At 36.1% G+C, this 23708-nt stretch overlaps 1 protein-coding gene across 3 annotated transcripts in view; it reads right to left on the reverse strand.

Moving 5' to 3' along the window:
* Positions 1-5433: 5433 nt before the first annotated feature.
* LOC115214060 (transmembrane channel-like protein 7) overlaps positions 5434-23708 on the reverse strand; it is a 146418-nt gene continuing 128143 nt past the window's right edge. For 2 of the 3 annotated variants that reach the window (XM_036504834.1, XM_029783102.2), the window contains 6 exons: positions 19833-19931; positions 19443-19518; positions 17067-17197; positions 11620-11775; positions 9261-9339; positions 8194-8484 (listed from right to left, as the gene is read on the reverse strand). In XM_036504834.1, the coding sequence (XP_036360727.1) occupies positions 8341-8484; positions 9261-9339; positions 11620-11775; positions 17067-17197; positions 19443-19518; positions 19833-19931 (685 nt within the window). In that variant the 3' untranslated portion in view covers positions 8194-8340. Of the gene's footprint in view, positions 5461-8193; positions 8485-9260; positions 9340-11619; positions 11776-17066; positions 17198-19442; positions 19519-19832; positions 19932-23708 lie in introns of those variants that run through there. The other variant, XR_005000075.1, reaches the window with a different exon arrangement.

The following is a 23708-nucleotide window of genomic DNA, read 5'->3' on the forward strand; positions in this document are numbered from 1 at the left end:
AAAGGCGGTGCTCCAGCATGGCCGCAGTCAAATGACTGAAACAAGTAAAAGGGTAAAAGAGTAAAGAGTTAGTTTTAAAGATCTACTCTTAAAATGTATCGATTTTATTTTTAAAATTTTCTGTAGCTGATAATCATTAGAGTTAACTATCTTGCTTATTGCTTTTGAATTTTACCCTTATTCCAAACGGAGCTTATATTTTCAGATAACTGAAAAATTTAACTCATCATATTTCACATGTGAGACCCTTCAGCCGTCACTCGGATGACTTGTTAGCATGTGTCATGCTTTCAGTAATTGTTTGGGTGATTATGTAGTCGTGAGTAGAGAAAAAGCACTCTCTCGGCTCTCCAACCTTTGACCCAGCAAACATCAAGGATATGTCACATTGAAAGAGAGAGAGAGAGAGTGAGAGTAAGAGAGAGAGAGAGAGAGAGAGAGTGAGAGTGAGTGAGTAAGAGAGAGAGAGTGAGAGTGAGTGAGTAAGAAAGAGAGAGAGAGTGAGAGAAAGACAGAGCTATACAAACACATGGCTCCCACTTTCTTTATCGACGACTCTGAAAGAATGAAGGGCAAAGTTATCCTCAGGGGTATTTGAACTCAGAACGCAGAGAGCCGGAACAAATATCGCAGCGCATTTATATGAGTCATAAACGATACTACCAATAAGAGACCGAATCATATGTTTCACCCCTCGCTTATTTTCCCTCAGCTATATTGATGGTGAATGCCAATGATCTGGCCAGAATTGTTAATGCGTTGTAGAGAATGTCTTGCAGTATCTATTCCAAACCACTGCATCCTGAGCTCAGGTCACATTTTGCCTTCCATCGATTCGGAATAGATACAGAAACCATCACCAGCTATGGTATCATATCCTCCGTTTATCTGACTTTCTCTCTCTCTCTCTCTCTCTCTCTCTCTCTCTCTCTCTCTGTGCTTCTCTCTCAACCTTTCTTTTTCTCTTAGTTGTTTTCATATTGTACCAAACACAACTTGTGTCACACTCATTCGACCTGAAAAGCACAATAAGGATACACATGTATGCGGAACACTCAACCATTTACACGCTAATTTCACGTGTAAAAATTCAGCTTGTTGAATTGCATGGTCATCGTCGACACTGGAGGAAAACTTACCATTGATTATATATATATATTCACCATGATAGATCACTAGCCACTACACATTCTTTATTTTTTCTCCGTGTTTCTTTCTGTGGAAGAGCGTAGGCTCGAAACGTTAAAGACTTCTTCACTTCCCGAGCGTTAAACTAATGCATCTGTTTCTTGTCTACACCACCTGTCTTCGTCTTTTTTTTTTGTGTGTGTGAATTCTCCCTATATATATGTATATATATACACATACATATACATATGTTGATTGCTTCATCTTTGCAGATGATTGCCGTCTCCCTATGTACTCCTATCAACCATCATCAGCTCCAAACGTCCGTCCATGACCGCTTAGGTGGCTTTTAAGCCTAGCATTAGATTTTCACGGTCTGCAGCAAACGTGACAGACAAATGATGTACCCTCTATTGGATTTATTGAATCAACTTGTGGGATGTCATCCTTATATGCCTTTTAAGACATTTTTGCACATCACACATGTTGTCTTACCAAGCATTGGAGGTATAAAACTGCATACAGTTGGCTTTTTATGTGGTTTTAAATGAGTGATGTACCCAGATTTAGAAAGCAGTAAACGACCACACACGTCGCAAATCCATCTCACTATGTTCACCCTGCGACCTTTTCGAAGCTGGTGTTTTTCATGATCAAGACGTCTCTCTTCAAATATTCTGCAACCTTCCTTCACATATCCTCTCCATTTACCCATCTTTAAAGCAAGTACTTCCCAGTTCTGATCTTCAAGCTGAAGATAATTAAGGTTGTTTTTTTTAATGCAATCTTTATATTTTTTTCTTGATTTGTGCAATTGACTATTAAATAAATGTTTTGGGAGTCTTTCCTCATTTATGCGCACGACATGGCCTACCCAACGGATTTAAGGAGATATGATGGTAGATTCAATGCTCGTGCAGCCAGCATCTATAAGAATTTGTGTGTCAGGTATTTTCTGTTGCCATTTGATGTTTAGGATTCTTCTTAAACACTTTTGGTTAAAGTGTTCAAGCACATTAAGGTACTTACGATGTACTGTCCGCGTTTCCGAAGAGTACAACTGAGCACTTAGAATGCAGGCCTTGTACACACTAATCTTGGTCTTGATATTGATGCCATGATCTACCCACACTCTCTTTTCGAGTTTTCCAAAGTCTACCGAGGCTTTCTGAATGCGCTGGTGTATTTCTGTATCCAGTGAACTATCCCTTGACAATGTACTACCCAGATAAACATAAGTGTCAACTACACCTATCCTAGTTCCATCCACCATTATATTTGGCTTCATATATGCTTCCCCTGGTGATGGGGTGAACATTACCTTGGTCTTTCTTTAATTAATTTCCATGCCGAAGGCATTACAAGATGCTAAAGAACAATCCATGATGTGTTGCATTTCAGTGAGCCAAAAAGTCAACATCGTCTGCATACCGAGATGCAATTCGTAAAAGCCGCCATTTACACAGATGTATAAAGGGTGAACATTTCTATATGCTACGTTGGATACATTGGTTTTTCGTCTGGTATGTTGATTTTTGTTCATTCTTTATAAATCTTGAATTACGCGTGCACTGACGATTAAAAAGAGCATTGCCGCACTAATTATGAAATCATGTGATTTGCAACTGAATTCTGTTTCTAAGTGGCTAGCTTCGAGAGTTGCATTCCTTCGCTTTTGGTACGATGTGTTTATTTATTTTGATAGTTTTGACCTTAAGAGTCCCTCCTAGCGTGTGGCATTTATGTATAGTAATGCCTTCTATATAATATAAATAAATATATTTAAGAGAAAAATTGTTGGATTTTTCTCTTATGAGGTTTTTCACGCTAACTACTTGATAAATTCTTATAAAGATTTTATCCTATTTTTAAATTGTAAAGTATACACGTACACACACACGCACACGCACGCACACACACGCACACACACACACACACACACACACACATTAGACTAACGGTGACCCATTGGGTCACCTGGAAAGTCTGAGTTTCCCAGCAACGGAGTTTTGTTTCGCTGAGAAAAATTGGTGGATTTTTCTCTTATGAGGTTTTTCACGCCAACTACTTTCCTCATACAAAAGTAGGTGTTCTTAGGTTAGCCTTGCATGCAGTTTCACACACTCTCAACACACCCTCCACATTCGTCTTGCCTTTCATTTTGCTTTACAGTCGTGCACGCTCGCACTTCCTCACATCCATGTTCCCTCCTTTCTCACACATACACTTAGCAATTATCTTCCTACGCCAATACCTTACACCCCACTAACCTACATCATTATACTTGCGCACTTCTACACATACATCTCAATAAGCAACACACCACTCTGACTTAACCCAATCTCTAAACATAGATATATTCCTACACTTGTGCATACAATATCACCCCTCCTCCTTCCATAGAACCGCATTCCCCTCTGGCTCCTGATTCCTCGTCCATTCTTTTCTCTCACTGATTATTCCTCTCTCTCACTTTCTTTATGCCTTTTTTCTTAATCTAGATAAAGGACTGAAACGTTAGGACCCTTTCTTTTCCTATAAAGTGTTAAGCTAATACAGTATTTGTTAAAGTTCAGTACACCAAGGAATATCGATCCCAGTATTCAACTAGTACTTATTTTATTGGCTCCGAAAAGATGATACGCAAAATCGACGTCGGTGGAATTTGAACTCAAAATGTAAAGACTAATGAAATGCCACTAAACATTTTGCCCGGCGTGCAAACGATTTTGCCATTTCCCCTCCTTAATAATAATAATAATAATAATAATAATAATAATAATAATAATAATTATAATAATAATAATAATAATAATAATAATAATAAATGCCCTGATGCAGTACCAGGCAGTGGCTTTCATGGCTTCTGATCTTAACTGATTGGAAGTGTTATCATGTACATTGTTTTGTCTTGGTATAAAAGATGGGCTACAGCAAATATTCTGCTCAATACCACAGATTTGCTTGTCAGTTGTTTGACCTTAACCAGTTGAGCATGTCCCTTAGTGGCTGACGATATGTGCATCTCTGATCACGAGCAGAAGTAGTGGGGGAGCATCATAGCCATGTGTTGAGAAGGATTCTTTGGGGTTTGAATAATTCACCTCTGGAAACATGGGTGTTTCGTTCAACGTCCTTAAATAAACCTTATTCAGGGACCTTTTGAGTGGGATGGGTTACTCGATCTGAAGAAAATTCTAACTGGGCTCCACCTGCAAGGTCATGTGCTGTTTATCTTGATATGAGATCACCATGTCGCGCACATATGGTTGTGATGCATGTGCCTGGTGTACCCTTATCAGACGGGTAGTCATGATGGGTATACTGGGCTTCGTATATTTTACCCCAGTGTCACTTTGATGGCATGCTCTGCTCGCTCACTTAATAATAATAATAATAATAATAATAATAATAATAATAAACAACGTGAACTTCCAACCTGTTGTCTCTTGAGGTCTCTGGGTGAGACTTGGAGCCAACTTGTACAGACATAAAGCAAAAGTCAAACATAGAATAATAATAATAATAATTTTCCTCATTCTGAGCCAGTCGTTGAAGGTAAAAGTGTCACTATCCACTGGAATTTTCTAGTCAATATCAATAAAACGATCCAGGCTAATCGACATAATTATTAAAGACAGGGAAGAAAATACTCGTAGACTAATAGATGTAAGTGTTCTCACTGATAGAAACATATCTGTAAAGAATTTTACAAATTAAATAAATATAAGGACTTGGAAATTGAAATACAAAAGATGTGGCATCTGAAAGCAAGAACTGTTCCTGCTATTGTAGTTGCCCTAGGTATAATAAAAAAAGGGATAACAACTAGATAACATCCCAGGAGAACCATGTCTCAGAGAAATATAAAAGATTGTACTGATAAGTACTGCCTACATCCTTAGAAAAACCCTATCAGTTTAAATGTCTGTGTTGTATTACTTGAAGATATTTCGCTACTGCCCCTGCTACTTCCCCTCCCCAATTTTTCAGTCATACTGTAACATCTCTTATCCTTCATTTGTCCTAGAACGTTGGGTATGTCTCTGCAAGTGATTGTAACAAACATGCAAATTGTAAATAAATATCAATAATAATAATAATAACCCTTTCTACTAAAGGCACAAGGTCTAAATTTTGGGGAGAGGGAACTAATCGATTATATCAACCCAGTGCTTCACTGGTACTTATTTTATTGACCCCGAAAGGATGAAAGGTGAAGTCGGCTCAGCGGAATTTGAACTCAGAACGTAAAGATGAACGAAATGCCACTTAGCATTTTGCCCGGCGTGCAAACGATTCTGTTATCTCGCCACCTTAATAATAATAATATTAATAATAATAATACATTTTCTACAATAGGCACAAGGCCTGAAGTTTGGGGGAAGTAGGTTAGTTGATTACATTGACCCCGGCACTCAACTTGTATTTATTTCACTGATCCCGAAAGGGTGAAAGGCAAATATGATCTCGGCTGAATTTGAACTCAGAAGGTAAAGACGTATGAAAAGCCGCTAAACATTTTGCTCGATGCGGTAACGATTCTGCCAGTTCCCCACCTTGATAATAATAATGGTAATAATAATAACAATAATAACAATAATAATAATAATGATGATGATGATGATAATGATGATGATGACAACAACAACAATAAGGACAAACTTGTGCATGGCCTGGATAGACTTTAAAAAGTTTTACAACACTCGACATGTGTAGAATACCTGAGAACGTGTGTGCACTGATTAAGAGCAGCATGTCTAGTTGGAAAATACGTATTTTCTGTAACAACTAGGTTACAATCAAAAGAAGTATCTTCCAGGGACACTCTTGTTCACCTTCGTTATTTGTTATAGACATGATCCCACTTTTTGTAGTCCTACTCAAAGTTGCGCCTGTCTCATCCACCCTCTCTTCATGGATGATATAAAACTGTTTGCAAAAACAGAGCACGAAATGGAGAGGTTGGCTGTGGTTTAAAAAAAATTAGGAAAATCCCTGAAAAAATTTTCCCCACAAATTTCTTTTAAATCGTAATCTATGTCATTTGAAAGGGATTTGTATAAATTTTCATTAAAAGATACCCATCTTCCTGAAAGTTGTGAGGGGAAAAAGTCAGATCGTTTGAATTTTCTAAAGCTATTCTTTCCATCCTCTTGGAAAAATTCTTTCTCATAAATCCCTATATACTCTGAAGACAAACATCTAAGTAATATCTGTAGAAACTTTTGTTAAAAAATATCCATTTTTCTGGATATTATGAGGCAACAAAGTCAGGGGCATATACATCTGTAGTAATGCCCTTTTATTTATACGATTTTTTCATTTCAGGTTTATTTCATTCATTGTTTGCAATGTTCTCTCTCCCCCCTCTCTCCCTCACACACACACTGCAAAGTTTGCAGAAGGGTTGCTGAAGTGAAATCTCTATGTTGCTTTCAGGGGAAGATAAAACTTGACAAATTGCTTCTCCCTCTGTTGTTGGACTACCTGTTTAAAAAACTGCTTGTTTAAAAAAGAGAAATTATGACTAATAAGATAATGAAAACAATACTTACTAAGCAAGAATTGGGAAAATATTATCAAGGGGCTAGCAGAAAACCGTCCGGAGGGTAGTCTTTCTGCTAGTACTAATGATAATGTGTGTGTGTGTGCTTAAATATATACATATAATGGGCTCCCACAGTGTTTCTGTTCAATAAATTTTACATCTAGTAGAAAACACCTGACCAAGATGTTATGTAGTGGAATCAAATCCAGAATAGCATAGTTATAAAGGAAATTTTTTAACCATGCACCTGTAATACTGGTACCTTTTATATTTTATCTATCTCAGCCACTTGCCTGTGGCCATACTGGGGCACCACTTGAAGAACCTTTTAGTCAAATGAATCGACCCCAGCACTTTGTTTCTTTAAGCGTGGTACTTATTCTATCTGTCTCTTCTTGCCAAGCTGCAAGGTTAAAGGGACGTAAACAAACCAACACCTGTTACCAATTGGTGGTGGAGGATAAATACACACACACGCACCCATATATATATATATATGATGGGCTTCTTTCAGTTTCTGTCCACCAAGTCCACTCACAATACTTTGGTAGGCCAGAGGCTATAGACGAAGACACTCACCCAAGATGGCATGCAGTGGGACTGAACCCGGAACCATGTGGTTCGAAAGAAATCTTCTTACCACTAAGCCATTTCTAGAATCCACAACTAAATTGGGCAGCTACAACACTTCGTTCACTGGGGTAGTGGGTTCACGTCCAGCCCTATGAACTTTTCTTTAAATTGAAAATATGGATGTAATACAGCGTATTAAGATTTGTTAAAGTTTTAACAATGTAATTATACAGTAGCGGAATAATACTGTTGATTATTTGTTTCCTCAGTTTTGTTTTGGGGTTAAGGTTGTTTGCTTCTTGATGTAAAGTAAAAAATAATAGACAGAAGAGGTGACATCTGTATAACAAGGAATATAGCTTTCAGAGATATCGCAAAGAATGCACATTCAATCCTATCCATATGGACTTTTATACCACCTAAAAGAATCAAATGTAAAAAAAAAAATTGAAAAATTGAAGTTTATTTCATGAATCCAATCATCTTATAGTTTTTAAAATAATTGTGGCATTTCAATTGGTTCTGTTAACAACAACAACAATAATAACAATGGTTTGAAATTTTGACACAAGGCCAAGAAGTTTGAGGCAGGGGTAAATCGATTACATCAATCCCAGCGCGCAACTGGTACTCATTTTATCAACCTCGAAAGTATGAAAGGCAAAGTCAACCTCAGCAGAATTTGAACTAAGAATGTAAGGACAAGACGAAATACTGCTAAGCATTTTGACTGGCATGCTAACGATTCTGCTAGCGCATTGCCTTAATAAACACAATGATAAATAATAATGATAATTATCCTTTCTACTATAGGCACAAGGCCTGAAATCTGGGGGAATAGGATAGTTTATTACATCGGCCCCAGTGTCCCACTGGTACTTAATTTATTGACCCCAAAAGGATGAAAGGCAAAGTCGACCTTGGCAGGATTTGAACTCAGAACATAAGGACAGACAAAATGCCGCAAAGCATTTTCACCAGCACACTAACAATTCTGCCAGCTCACCACCTTAATAATAATAATAATAATAATAATAATAATAATCATAATAATAATATCAGCATTAGTAATAGTTGCAATTTCTGATTCAAGATTTGTTCTCGTCAAGCACTTCAGTTGAGCCAGTGGCTTCCTCAAGTTCTCTAGCTTGTGTTGGGTATTCCCTGTTTGCTTGACCTTGTTTCAATGATTTACTTGCTTCCACCATGAAGTAATATTTTTCCTTGCGCTCCTGTCAAATGTAAAACAGTTGAATTTCATGAATGTTTTCAAATAATAGAAATATCTTTGAAATAGAATTTAGACTAATATACTGTTGTTCTTTTTCTTAAAACATATAAACTATAAATTAACAGCTAAGATTTTAATATACAACAATCATTGTTAGCTTTGTGTCTGTCAGATTTGGCGGCACAGAATTAGGAAATAAACTAAAAGCCTTATAGCCAAAACTGCAGACCTACCAAAATATAACTTCGGTAGGAATTGAGGTCCCTCAAGAAGCAATACAAGGGAGCCAGTGAAGAGGAATGTCAACCACGTGCAGAGCTGTGAGACATTCTAGAAAAGTAGTTGCTCTCTCTCCATAGAGTAGAAGAGCACAGAAGATAAAGTAGGAAAAGAGCAAAATAGCGTGCAGCCTTTCTTTCGAACCACTCTGGTTTTACCAAGAAGCTACTTGGTGAAGAATGAAACAGTGACTTTGAATGTTCAGCAGCTAAGTGATACATATCCAACACACCCAGCAAATACATATCCAAAAAAGGAGAACAGGGAAAGCATAAACACATAAAATAACCATTCACAACAAAGTGCCATTATCAATTTATGAATTAGTGATTTCAATATGCATTGGTGCAGATATGGCATTGTTGCTAAAAATGTTCACTTGTAACATAACGCAGTGTAGCATCCTAGGTCCGAGTTAGGTTGAGTCAGGATTCAGACACCAGATCTTTCGGCTGGTCATTCTGTACTATAATACAATATAATTTAGATGGTACTTACTGAATTCAGTTTGTTAGACAGTATTTTGATAGTTGCACTTTGAGAAGCAATTTTCTTATAGAAATAATAGAGAAACAACCTGAAAAACAAAAGGAATAAAACTCTATGTAATATATATACATCTTGTCTATCTTTATATATATATATATATATATATATATATATCTTGTATATATATATATATATATATATATGTTACTCTACCACTGGTATTTGAGTACTCTTTTTTTCCACCTTGTTTCACATTTATGTGTTTACTCCAGTATATATATATATATATATATATATATATAGGTTTATATACCAACTTCCCATTATATATCTTTATAGATTATATCTTTAAATAATACAATAAAGACGCATAATGTATAGTATATAATGCACACCAAATCTCATTTTAAGAAATCATTCATATAAATTATGTAAAGAATTATGAATGAAACTATTGTTATTGTGTGATTGTTATACTGCCAATAGTTTTTTTTTTTTAAATATTAGTGGACTGGCACAGACTAGAGAGTGCTGGTCTAAATACCATGCTTCTGTCCCGCTGGAGTCGACATTGCTCTTCGTGTTTTACAATGTATAAACACCTACTGGTTAAGAACAGGGATTTATTAAATTTGTTTCACCCCTAAACACATCAACCATTGTGGTCTTATACAAAAGTTATTTTTATTTACATCCCTTTTGTTTTGCTTTCAAAAAGATGGCTTTTGTTTGAAGATTTTCATCATCTGATTATTCAAATGTGATGTTGTTATTGGAATATACCAGGCAAAGATCATAATGCCCCTTATTAACTCTAGTACCTCATTAAGTAGCGTTTCATTAGTGTATCTCATTAATTTATATGCAACATTAACTAGTACACCTTACTAACTAGTGTGCCTCGTTAATTGTAGCAGATAGTCTTCCTCTAATTTGAACATGGAATGTTTATGTTTGAAAGCCAAAGCCACATGGTGAATTATATTGTTATATTCGATATTGTCGACTGTAGGTAATTGCCACAACCAAATAATAATTTATATCTGGTAATGTTGACTAGAGTTTATTTATATTTATAAGACTATATTCCTGAACTTTTTTATAAAACCAACTGAATTTTTTCTAGCCAATCACCAGTATTTGACAGGCATTGTCAGTTTAAAAGAAAAGATGAATTTTTCATGGAACATTCTAGAACTTTTTAAATAGCTTTTAAAATCTCTGGAATTCAGCTCTCTGAATTGATATTTCTTGTTACATCCGAGAGCTAAGTTTATTTAGACCCAAGGATAATTTTCATTGCTTAGCTATTTTACCTCTTTATATTAAATACTTCAGCTCCCATTTTTCAATAATTTCATTATTAATTCACACACACATAACTTGCATAGAACAAAATGTATGTTATTTATATAAAAAATGTTTAGTGTTATTAATAAACAATGCTGAAGATAATTCTTTCTCCTGCTGATTATTCAGCATGTTAATCATAACATAACCACAACCACAACCTCATGAAAATTTTAAGCATTAAAGCTGAAACTAAATATATATTTCTAATATAGGCAGAGAAATTTGAATAAAGATGAAATATTTTGTGCTTATGTTATTGATCTTAGCAGAATCTGAACCCAGGACCTAATTGTATGCAAGTAAATATGCATACGTGACACTTTGTTTCATGTTTTTCTGATTCTGCCATCCACCACATTCTAATAAAAATAAACCATGCAAAGTGTTGAGCCGGTGTTAAATAAATTAGCAAACTTTCACATTGGAGAGAAGAGAGGGAAATGAAACCATTATATGAAGCATTCCAATCATGAATGAAAGACATTATTTGTTACACTGCCATTTCATTTGAAGACAAATTATTGTTTTTAGCAAAAGCTTTGATATTTTTGAAAATCTAATTTCTTCAATGTTCACAGTTTAATTAATTCTTCTTATTGTATTTTCTGCATTTTTTGCTATTTATCAACAGAAACACAAATTTTAGGTCCTGTTTGATAAATTGTCTTACTTTCTACCATTTTCCCATATTGTGAAAAGATGCTTTTTGGATTTTGTCATAGGACAGGTAGTATATCTGATTACTATTGATTCTTAAAAATACTGTTGATTACCTAATGAACAAAATTTATTTTTCTATGATCGAAGTACTGACAAGGTGAAGTGGCTATAATAATGCATGTGGAACGTAAATGAATGTTGATTAACAATGAACAGTTGCAATGCAATAGCAAAATTGTAAAGGCATACAATAAAGATTTTTTTAAAAGTTAATCAGATCTATCAGCCATGGCTCACTATATGTTGTAAGAAGATCAATAGTAGAAATGAGATACAGAAAAAATATTCTACTTACAGTAATACTATGATTATTGTGAGAACAAAGGCTCCTGATGTAAGAAAACTGATTGTTATTGCTGCTGAAATAGGCCAGAACTCCAAGGTAACTGTTAAAATTTCATACATGTACTTATAAATACGGAATGGACCACAACTTCGGGATGGTGGAACTCTGCAATAAATAATAAAAATATTTTGTGACAAAGGGTCAAATATCTAGTTGCAGTAGAAAGGATATTCTATTTAGCCCATTTAATCAAATAGCACCTGGATTGCTAGAAATAACAACCAATTCTCTATCATCTTAAATAAGGAGTGCGGAATTGTATGATGAGATAGATGAGATAGTCACTGCTAGAATTTCTTTGAATGTAATTCTTGCTCAATTAAGATCGACAAAGCTCATAGAAATTAAATGCTAAGTCTACTTTGGCAATAATTTTCCTAGAATGTATGTAGAATATAAATACTGTCACTCTAATCAAATACTATTGAACTGGCAGAACCGTTAGCATGCTGGGCGAAATGTGTAGCCGTATTTCTTCTGCTGTTACTTTGTGAGTTCAAATTCCGCCGAGGTCGACTTTGCCTTTCATCCTTTCGAGGTCGATAAAATAAGTACCAGTTACGCACTGGGGTCGATGTAATCGACTTAATACCTTTGTCTGTCCTTGTTTGTCCCCTCTATGTTTAGCCCCTTGTGGGCAATAAAGAAATATATACAGTTACGGCCAAAATGTTCAGAATGGTATTGCTTTCGTCAGAAAAGTAGGTATAACTTTTTATCAAAGTTGTTTTATATTCTATAATTTTCACAGACAATAAATACAATATTAATTGTTATTGTCTGAGATTTTGGTATAATTTGAGTGGATAATACAAAAGTTATGGATGATTTAGTGATTTACTGCAAAACCCATGGTGGCCAAAATTATCAGAACGGTTGAATAAATAACAAAATAATCAAAAATGACAGAGAATACTGGAATTATTTAATATTTAGTGTGAAGCCCTTTAGCTTCAATCACACTTTGACATCTTCGACTGCATGAGGAAATTAAATTTTCAATTTGTTGCTGGGTGATCTTATTCCATTCTTCCTGAAGGGCATTCCATAATTGCTCGGTTGTTTTAGGATTTCTGGCTTTCAAACGTTCTCCTAGAATATTCCACACATTTTCAATAGGATTGAGATCTGGGCTTTGAGCAGGCCAATCCATAACAATAACCTTTTCAGCCTTGAGGAAGTTCATGACACCTTAGATTGTGACATGGGGCATTGTCCTGCATGAATATGGGTGGTCGCTTAGTTGAATTTCTCAGCACAGGCAAGACATGATCTTTTACAAGTTGTTTATAAACTCCTGCATTTACCTTTCCATGTAATCGCACCAAAGGGCCCACACCATCTCCAGATATCATCCTCCAGACCATGACACTTCCTCCACCGAGTTTAACACTAGTCTTAAGGCATTTAGGCGACAATTTTTCACCTACTTTTCGACGAACCCATCTGAGCCAAATAACATAAACTTAGATTCATCACTGAAATGCACCGTTTGCCATTTTTCTTGAGACCACAACACATGTTCGGTTGCAAAGGTAAGACGACACTTTTTATTCTTGGAGCTGATCAGTGGCTTCAATGCAGGTGCTCTTGCTTGTAGGTCATGTTCAACTAAACGACGAGACAGTTTTTCGAGATAAAGTTTTCTTCAGTACAATGCTCATTTCCCGAGAAACAGCAGCAGCAGTTTTAAATCTGTCCTTTTTAACCAACTTTACCATAGCACGATCTTCTCTCTTGGTCGTTTTTCTTGGCCTACCTGTAGACTTTCTTGCTTCACACAAACCACAATCATCGTAGACCTTAAGAATACCGTGAACAACACTTTTTGACTTGTTAACAATCTTTGCAATAGACCCAATACTTAAATTATCCTTCTTTCGAAGCTTAATAATCTGATGACGAATTGGTAACGGAGAAAGTGGCATTATGTTAACAAAGTACACTGCAGATATTCTTACTAATGTCTAGTAAACGAACCGTCACATAAACAAATTCAAAACATTAGAGTTCGCTGGTTAAATATACTAAAACACGGAGTAAAAGCAACCGTTCTGATCATTTTGGCCTCCATGGGTTTTGCAGTAAATCACTAAATCATCCATAACTTTTGTATTATCCTCTCAAATTACACCAAAATCTCAGACAATAACAATTAATATTGTATTTATTGTCTGTGAAAATTATAGAATATAAAACAACTTTGATAAAAAGTTATATCTGCTTTTCTGACGAAAACAATGCCGTTCTGAACATTTTAACCGCAACTGTACTTGAGTGTCATTCTGCTGTCATACCATTATCTACCCACTGCTACTCTGCTATCATTCCACTGTCAAACCATTGTCACTCACTTCTACACTCCACTGTCATTTCATTGTCACACTCTACTCTCATGTTCTAGTCCCACATTCTATGCCCATCCACCACATTCTGTTTCCACTCCCCTGTCACACCATTACCACATTCTATTTCCATTCCACTGGCACCCTATTGCCACTCTCAGACTCTGTTTCCTCTCTGCTGCCATGTGAGAGTGTTCACTGAAAAATTAATTTCTAAACTTTGCCACAAGGACATTCATTGTAGGAAAAGGTTAAGGCTTTTGTAATCAACATGATTAGTGTTGTTGGTATTTAGCTTATGACGAGCAAAAATAAAACAAAAAAACAAAAAAAAACTCCACCTTAGCAGGATTTGAACCTACAATGTAAACAACTGTAACATTTTATCTGACATATCACTTCTCTGGTAGTGACAGTGAATTTTTAATATTGATTCAGAGTTATGTAATGCTTAATATCAGGTTGAGAAGATATATTTTCACTGTAGCCTCTGTAAATAATTTTCATTTAAATAAGAAAACTACTTTTCTTAAAACACCATCCCTTTAAAATCTACATATAATTTACAGTTCTCCCAAATTTATGGTGACATCATCAACAGAAAATATTAGATGATTGAAGAGAAAGACAGTATGAAATACCAACTAGCATTGATTCAATTATTCTGTTTGGAAAATATTGACAACACTTTTTACAAAGTAAATAAGTTAAGGTGGAGGCGCAATGGCCCAGTGGTTAGGGCAGCGGACTCGCGGTTGTAGGATCGCGGTTTCGATTCCCAGACCGGGCATTGTGAGTGTTTATTGAGTGAAAACACCTAAAAGCTCCATGAGGCTACGGCAGGGGGTGGTGATCCCTGCTGTACTCTTTCACTACTTTCTTCTGTTGGCCTCCTCGCTTAGCCAGCGGGGTGACGTCATTCGAAGGCTAAAACAATGCGAACGCATTGTGACCAGCGATGTGTAACTACATCAGATGGACTGGTCGGTCACATGACGTGATGGTGAAATAAATTAAGAAGATAAATACATAAAAAAGAAAAAATGCCAACTATTTTTAAACATAGGAGTGGCTGTGTGGTAAGTAGCTTGCTTACCAACCACATGGTTCCGGGTTCAGTCCCACTGCGTGGCGCCTTAGGCAAGCGTCTTCTACTATAGCCTTGGGCCTACCAAAGCCTTGTGAGTGGATTTGGTAGATGGAAACTGAAAGAAGCCCGTCGTATATATGTATATATATATGTGTGTGTGTGTTTGTTTGTTTGTCTGTGTTTGTCCCCCCCCACCATTGCTTGACAACTGATGCTAGTGCGTATACGTGCCCATAACTTAGTGGCTTGGCAAAAAAGACCGATAGAATAAGTACTAGGCTTACAAAGAATAAGTCCTAGGGTCAATTTGCTCGACTAAAGGTGGTGCTCCAGCATGGCCACAGTCAAATAACAGAAACAAGTAAAAGAGTAAAAGAGTATCTATCATTCAACTACAACAGTAGTAGAATAATATTCTTAAGGCTGCAATTTACTCACATGCAGCATTTTTCAGAGCTTGTTGCTAATTCAGTTCTTAACCAAATTAAAAACTGTTAACATTTTTAAAGAGAACTGGTCCCTAGCTACATTTTGGCAAAAAGAATTGAGATTTGATCCAGTAGAACAAAGTTTACATCAAAATTCGTAGCAATGTTATAGGAGTTTAGACCTAAATAACTTTTTCATTTTTAAAGCAAAATATATCTATCTTAGTTTCAATGATAGAAGAAAGCATGAAGAATTTTATAGTTTTAGTTCCATGCAATAAAAATTTACATCAAAAAAGTTGTGAGGTAAAATATCATGAAAAAAATATAAGTAAGGCAAAAAATTGGATTTAAGTATAATTAACTTTTTTATTTTAAAAACAAACTATATTTTAATTAGGCTTAAATGATAGAGCTCAATTCGAGGAATTTTATGGTATCAACCTCATGCAATGAAGTTTTAAAAGAAAAAAGTTATGAGTTATTGTTTCTCAAATTTGAGGGTGATAATATAGTACTATACTTTTTACGAATATAGGGGGACTTTTATATATGTCACCAGTGTCATTGAAGCAAGGAAAAAATTATCAATGACACCACTAATCGACACAGTTGATACAGTATTAATTAGCATAATAGCATAGTCTGGGAAAAACATGGATATCATGAAAAAATGCTAGCAAGATAAATAATATTCTTAACATTATAAACCTGGAAAATTACAGGACATGTTATTACACTTGGAAAAGTTCAAGACAACTTATTACATCTAGTAAAGTACGGAACAAAAAAATTTTTTACTTAAAATATTGCAGCTAAGGATAAAAATTTGAATATTAAAAATTATTTGATTTTAATTTACTAAGTAACATTATAATTAAAAAAGGTACCATCATTTTGTTAAAATATTGACATACTAGAATACTTATAAAATGAGAACAAGAAGTACCAATATAGCTAAAATTTTATACAAAGGAGAATAATATATATGGCAGGCAAATTCATTATGTAAAAAATAGGCATCGACTCGAGACTACAAATGTGAAGACTTGGCAATAACTCAAACAAATTTTACTGTGAATTTGTTGTTATAGGTAGATTTTACTGTAATATATAACTAATTTTTGTATTATTCTATTTATTGTACTAACCAATAATGTACAACTATTATATTTTATAACCTATTTTCAAATTTCTGATTATTAATTGATAATTAAAAAATGAATTTTTTTAAAGTGCAAAAAGTAATAACTTGTGTAATAATTGTCCTGTAATTTTCCAGGTTTATAATGTTAAGAATATTATCTCTCTTGCTCACATTTTTCCATGAAATATATATTAGTGACAGAGACTATTAATACCGAGAGCTAATATTTATCCCTTCTTAATGTGGATGTTCTCTTAGAACAAACTATACTGTGGTAGATACCATGAGAATTTCTTGCACAGTTGTCTACTGCAGTATAACAGAACACCCACTTTTAAGTGGGGATAAATAACACAAAAATTAATGGAACAATGTAATATACTTACTTGCAAATGACATAACCTATTGGAAGGCAGCATAGGAAGAAAGACACCATAAGTACTGAAGCAAATAGAGACTGTGACTTGGATGCTTTGTACGGTTTCACAGAGGCGGCACACCAATGTAGGGCTGATAACTGTAGACATATAAAGTTATATACATATTAACTTCCATACATACATGCATACGTGTACAAACATACATACATCACACACACACAAAATTAAAAAAAATAAACAGATCAAATAATCAGGACATTGCAAAACATGTAAACGCATGTCATCTTTCCCCACGACTCCAAGTTCAGCCATACTTCGCTCTAGACGGGTTGGTTCATATGTTGTTACTACAATAATAATCTTTTCTACTATAGACACAAGACCTGAAACTTGTGGGGTAGGAGGGGGGCAGTTGATTAGATCGATCCAGTGCGCAACTGGTGCTTAATTTATCGACTCTGAAAGAGATGAAAGGCAAAGTCGACCTCGGCGGAGTTTGAACTCAGAACATAGTGACAGGCGAAATACTTATTTCTTTACTACCCATAAGGGGCTAAACACAGAAGGGACAAACAAGGACAGACAAACGGATTAAGTCGATTATATCGACCCCAGTGCGTAACTGGTACTTAATTTATCGACCCCGAAAGGATGAAAAGCAAAGTCGACCTCGGCGGAATTTGAACTCAGAACATAACGGCAGACGAAATACCGCTAAGCATTTCGCCCGGCGTGCTAACGATTCTGTCAGCTCGCTGCATTTATTACTTCAATAAAGATAGATATAAAACTGAAAGTGCATCTTTGGCGCTGGATTTGCAATGGTCCATCGATGTCCTGTTTCTCTTGTCTTTTTCTAACCACATTGGTGTCCAGCGGTAAAACCACAGGGAACAATAGACTCCTAATTGCTGGTTCAACGCTCTTCTCGGTGTGTGACAATCTGATGTACAACCTGCGGTTTCATGCGATTACTGGCCATCTCGCTTTGGCCTGTCACTAGGTACTAATTACAAAGACTTAGAGTTGTACTCGTGTTCTACATGCGCTTATCGTTATAGTCCAATGGTGAACAAATGTTCTCTTTATGGTGACCTCATTTGTAATTCCATTTATTGCAGTGGTTCCCAACAGGGGACCATATGACCTTCCAGGGTTCATATAAGATATTGTTGTTAGAATTTATCTCCAATGCACAAGATATTTTAATAATTATTTTTATATAATTCCTAACAATATCTTTATATATAAAAGTCAAGTTGTGTGTCTGTCTCCTACGATTTAGATTCCTAACTACTCCCACATTTTGCGGTGCAGTTTAACCAAAACCGGGTATCTTATAGTCGTGATTCATATCGAGCCCTTCTGGGTATTAGCGCGCGTCTACGATGAGTCTACGATTTAAAAAAAATGACCATCATTTTTTTCCATTTTAATGCATTTCTTTCGCTATTATATAAGGGAAGTAACTCTCTAAAAATGTCTACGATGAGTCAACGATTTAAACAAAAAATTACCATAATTTTTTTCCATTTTTAATGCATTTTTTTGCTATTTTTTGGCTATAACTCTCTAAAAATGCTTATATAGTTATTTCCCTTACAAACCCGAGCAACGCCGGGTGATACTGCTAGTTTAATTATAAAAATATATTAGGATTTCTTTAACATCAAATGGCACAAGGATCCATCCGAGTTAAATAGGAATTAAAGTGGGTTTATAGGTCAGAAACACTGATCTACTGAAAGATACGACGATGAGAGATTGGCGACGCGTGTAAGTCTAGCCAGTGAGAAGGTTCGAGTTCAAGTTGAAAACCTTACAAAACTTTGATCGGGGAACTGCTTATTCTACAAAACGACCTGATGAATCCATTGAAAGTGACAACTTTTGACTGATCTATGCTTTAAAACATACAAAGTTATATCGGCACTGAATAATCTTTTGAGAAGTTACATGAGAACGTCAAAAATACCATTGACGACGAAGAAGCACAAGGAGACGATAATAATCTAATAATTTAAGGCGGCGAGCTGGCAGAAACGTTAGCACGTCGGGCGAAATGCGTAGCCGTATTTCGTCTGCCGTTACGTTCTGAGTTCAAATTCCGCCGAGGTCGACTTTGCCCTTCATCCTTTCGGGGTCGATTAAATAAGTACCAGTAACGCACTAGGGTCGATATAATCGACTTAATCCGTTTGTCTGTGCTTGTTTGTCCCCTCTGTGTTTAGCCCCTTATGGGTAGTAAAGAAATAGATAATAATCTAAGACGGAATCATCCCCACAAACACAACACACGCACGTACGCATGCACGCACGCGTACACACACACACACATACACATGAAATGTTTAATAATTAATTGTCAAATATTTCACTTACCTTTTTCAAATAGAAAGTGATAAATATTGATATCAGTACCATACATGTAATTAAAGGAGCAAAGAAGAAACCAAGCCTGTAGAGAAAAAGAAAAAAGAAAAGTATTTCCACATTTAAATTTCATAATGGAACTCATAACTACGAGGGAGTGTTGAAAAGTTCCGGGTTTTAAGGGTATTGCGAAAGAGTAGAGCTGTTGCCTTTATAGGAGAGGTAGGACAACTATTTAGGCGAAAATATACAAAAAATCATACGTCTTCCGCTATTTTTTGCATGATAACAGCTTGTTTATTCCATTGATTATTCCATTGATATTCCTATTTCTTATTTATATGCATATGTATGTCCAGATTCGAAGCTTTGTACACCAACTATATAAGCATAGCTTACCAGCATAAAGATTGGATGTAAACGAGATCAAGTACGTTCTGGGGCACATTAAACTGTGGCTGCGGTAGTAATTTGAATTTTAGTTTTTTCGCCATTAGCCTGCAACAAATGGAAATTTAGAAATATAATCATATGAATAAAAGGAGTTCACTTTATTCCCTTTCACACACTGGACCTCTCATATTCATATACATGGATGAGCTCATCAGCACTATTGATATTTCTCTTCTAAATCTGATACATCTCAACAGGAGAAATTTATCGTGACGATATTCGTGGTGGTCAGTGTCTGCAAGACATGATTATCTAGAATAATTGACAGAAAGAGTACAGAGAAATTATCGCGGAAAGTAGAAAGTCTAAAGTTTCTGACCGAGTCCTTCATCAAGGTAAAATTGACAGATAGTCACCTCTTCATGAAATGCTGTATTTGACTAGTTGTATGAAATATCAACTAAAATTATAGAGCACCAAAGATCGGTTAGACAAGAGTAACTGAGGGAGATAGTCCAGTTCCTTACCAGAAACAAATGGATCTGCAAGTTGTTCTAATAGCTTCAACTCGTATTTTAAAAGCATAAACACCTCAATGGTATGAACACAGAAGTAAAATCTGAGGTGTAAAGATTTTTTTCATATTATGCGAGATAACTAGCGCAACACGCTTTCTGCAGATATACAAATTGCTGCAGGCAATATAACAATAGAAAACTTTATAGTTTCTTAAAGCAAGCGTTTGAACTAAAGACGAATGAGTTGATGAATGTGCGAGTCGGCGGTCAAGCAAACCTCATTTTACTATTAACCACTCCTATTATGATGCGTTTGTGTATATTTTTCTTATATATTGTTGCACAGCTTCCCTATTTTAACCACTACAATAAACGGTAAGATGAAATACAGAATTACGATTCAATAAATTTCAGCTTCTCCTAAAATATACACACTCTCCTTTATGTATTGAGTACATTTCCTTGTTTGTAAATACAATTGTTCATCAAGACTAACACACACACACACACACACACACACACACACACACACACACACACACACACAATCTTTACTTGTTTTTGCACTATTTAAACAAAAACCTCTTGCAATTAAACATACATACATTTATATATACAAACGTATGTATGTGTGTTTAATCGTAAGAAGTTTTAGTTTAGATAGTGCAAAAATTGTTCTCTGTTTTACAATTCTATTTGAAACAACACCAGAAGGAAGGAAGCCGTTACATTGATGGTCTGTGTACAGGAGAGTAAGGAGTGACACAAACACAACAATTGCAGCGGAAAGGTTGTGAAAGATAGTCATCAACAAAAAAAAAAAACACTATGTGAAAGAGACAACCACCACAACAACAACATCAACAACACCGAAGAAGATGCCGTTCCTAGGCCGCAATGAATATGAGAAAGACGCCAACACCACAACAACAAGGTAAAGAAGATGAAGGAAAAAGTTCCCTAGAACATAAACAATGTAAGAGAGAGAAAGGAGAGCTATCTTCAGAAGAACAGCAAAAAGTCAAAGAAAGGAAGGGAGACACCACTAACACCACAACAACCACCGCCACCGCCGCCACCACCACCACCACCACCACCACCACCACAATAACAGCTGTGTAAAGGAGAGAAAAGAGAGACATCAGCACAGCAAAAACAACAAAATAAAGAAGGACAGACCCAATCATGATAGCGACAAAGTAACGGTGAAGAACTGGAAATATTACCACCACAACAAATATAAAGAAGAGGGACGACTCCACTACAAAAAAAACATTAACATGTTAAAGAAGAGGAATGAATGATGCCAAAAGGAGAGGAAGGAGAGACTAGCACCACCACAACAACAAGAATGTAAGGAAGAAGAAAGAAAATCGTCGCTTCCACAACAAAGAGAGAGGAAAGAGAGGCACATGGCACGTTCTATAAAATCCACATAAGCAATTCCAATCTCTTCCGTTATAAAGAATATAATAAATTTGACATTAAAGTTTGCAATAAAACAACCTCGCCTAGCCGACCGTGTACAAGTCTGCACATGTAACGTGTGATTTCCCAAAGTCAGATAAGACATGCACACACATCTGTTGGCATGTATAATCATCGAGATGTATCACAGCTTAACTTGTAAATATTCCATACGTCTTTTTATGCGATTTGTTTGAGGTTCTTTCTTCTGTATAATTCATATTTTTTTCTTTCGAGAACTGCGGCCATGTCATTAAGTATAGACTAAAATCTTCGCACCAACTATCGTTTGCGTCATTGTACACTCTCCGTTGCCAGTGATTAAATATCTCACTTAGGTGAACTAAAATTGTAAAAATTGCAGTGCTTAAGTTTCGTGGGCGTAGGGGACACCTACATAATCAGTTGTTTGGAACAGGGAGGAGATGATGTAAAAGAAATTTAGAAGCTTCTAGGTGTTAGGCCTCAACTGGTCGCTTCTAGTCTTGAGGTTGTTATGCTATCATTCTAGTGCAGACATGATGCTGGCATTCAACAGAATAACATCATCAGCGACACCAGTTCTTTCTAACTGATATTGCACGTGTTAGGATTAACAAGATGTTGGTGTCAATCTTTTAATTAGTCATCATTCCATAGGCTGTGGTATTTTAGTAAGCACGGTTATCACATGAGTAGGTTCTAATCTCAAAAACAGCAGGAGTTTATGTCTTCTGCTATTGTGTATGGACCTGCTAGTCCTAGGGTATACCAGATTTATCAGCAGCAACAGGATTGAAACTCATTAACAGGGCTTACATCAGGTGGCAGCAATAAGATGGAAACTACATGCTGGTGGCGTATGTGCAGTTTCTCACGGAGGCAGAATTATCAATTACGAGCTTCAGGTAAGTAAAGAGGGTATCTGTCAAAGATACTCCAGGTAATATTGGGAAGACAATTTGAGAGCTGTGAAGTCTCCAGATGAAGCGGAACAAGGAGGTAGAGTTTTCTCAGTCCCTACATCAGAAAAGCGTGTTGCATGTCATTTTCTTTCAAGTCATCGATTTAAAGGAAGTGTGTTGATACCATTGTATAGCATGAGGTCAGTTTTATCGACAACGGCTCTTGAAAAGTAGGATTCTCCCAACTGGTAGTTGATAGGATTTCGGCAGTTTCAGTTTGAAGAGAAAAGTGGAGCGGTTTGGATGCATGTTTGTGCCTATTGTAGCGTACAACTAGCAGCATAGCCCGGCGTTGCCCGGGTATGTAAGAGCCCCTACTAGGCAACGACTAATCCCAATCTAGTCCTTTCCCTCTAGGGAACGAAGGCGCATGTCTAGGTTGCAATGTCTTCTCTTCACTCGAATACTTCTGTGTATACGATGTTCCTTTGGGCGAAAACATGAAAACATCATTGCGCCTCCCAAGTCTGTGGTTTGTGTTTAATACACAAATCGGTTTGCTATGTGTGCCACATATGATTTAATCAACCGATTTTTTCCAGTAATAAAGTATCCTATTGGATTAATAAAAAGGGCCATATAGCTCCTTGGAGCAGACGTGATGAGTTTGGTGAAAATCGATTGCAAGTTGCGAAAACTACAACAGAAAATGTGTTGCATATAAAAAGCTTAGATTCTCGACCCCATGTCGATTTCTTTTTCAGAACTGGGGGAACTTTTCAAAATTTTCGCTACGTTAGATTTGAATTATGACATTGGGCTATGTGTGTGTCAAGTTTCATCAGAATCGGTTGAAAGTCGTGGTCAGGGTGAGGGTACAACCTGACAGACACACAGACACACAGACAGACAAACTGCCGTTTATATAGAGAAAGAAGATATTGGGAGCAATAAGTGTTTCAGTCGTTCGATCAATCAAACTCTTTGAATTAGCATGTAAGTTGTAGAATATT

This window comes from Octopus sinensis, linkage group LG7, assembly GCF_006345805.1.
Source record: "Octopus sinensis linkage group LG7, ASM634580v1, whole genome shotgun sequence".
NCBI lineage: Eukaryota > Metazoa > Mollusca > Cephalopoda > Octopoda > Octopodidae > Octopus > Octopus sinensis.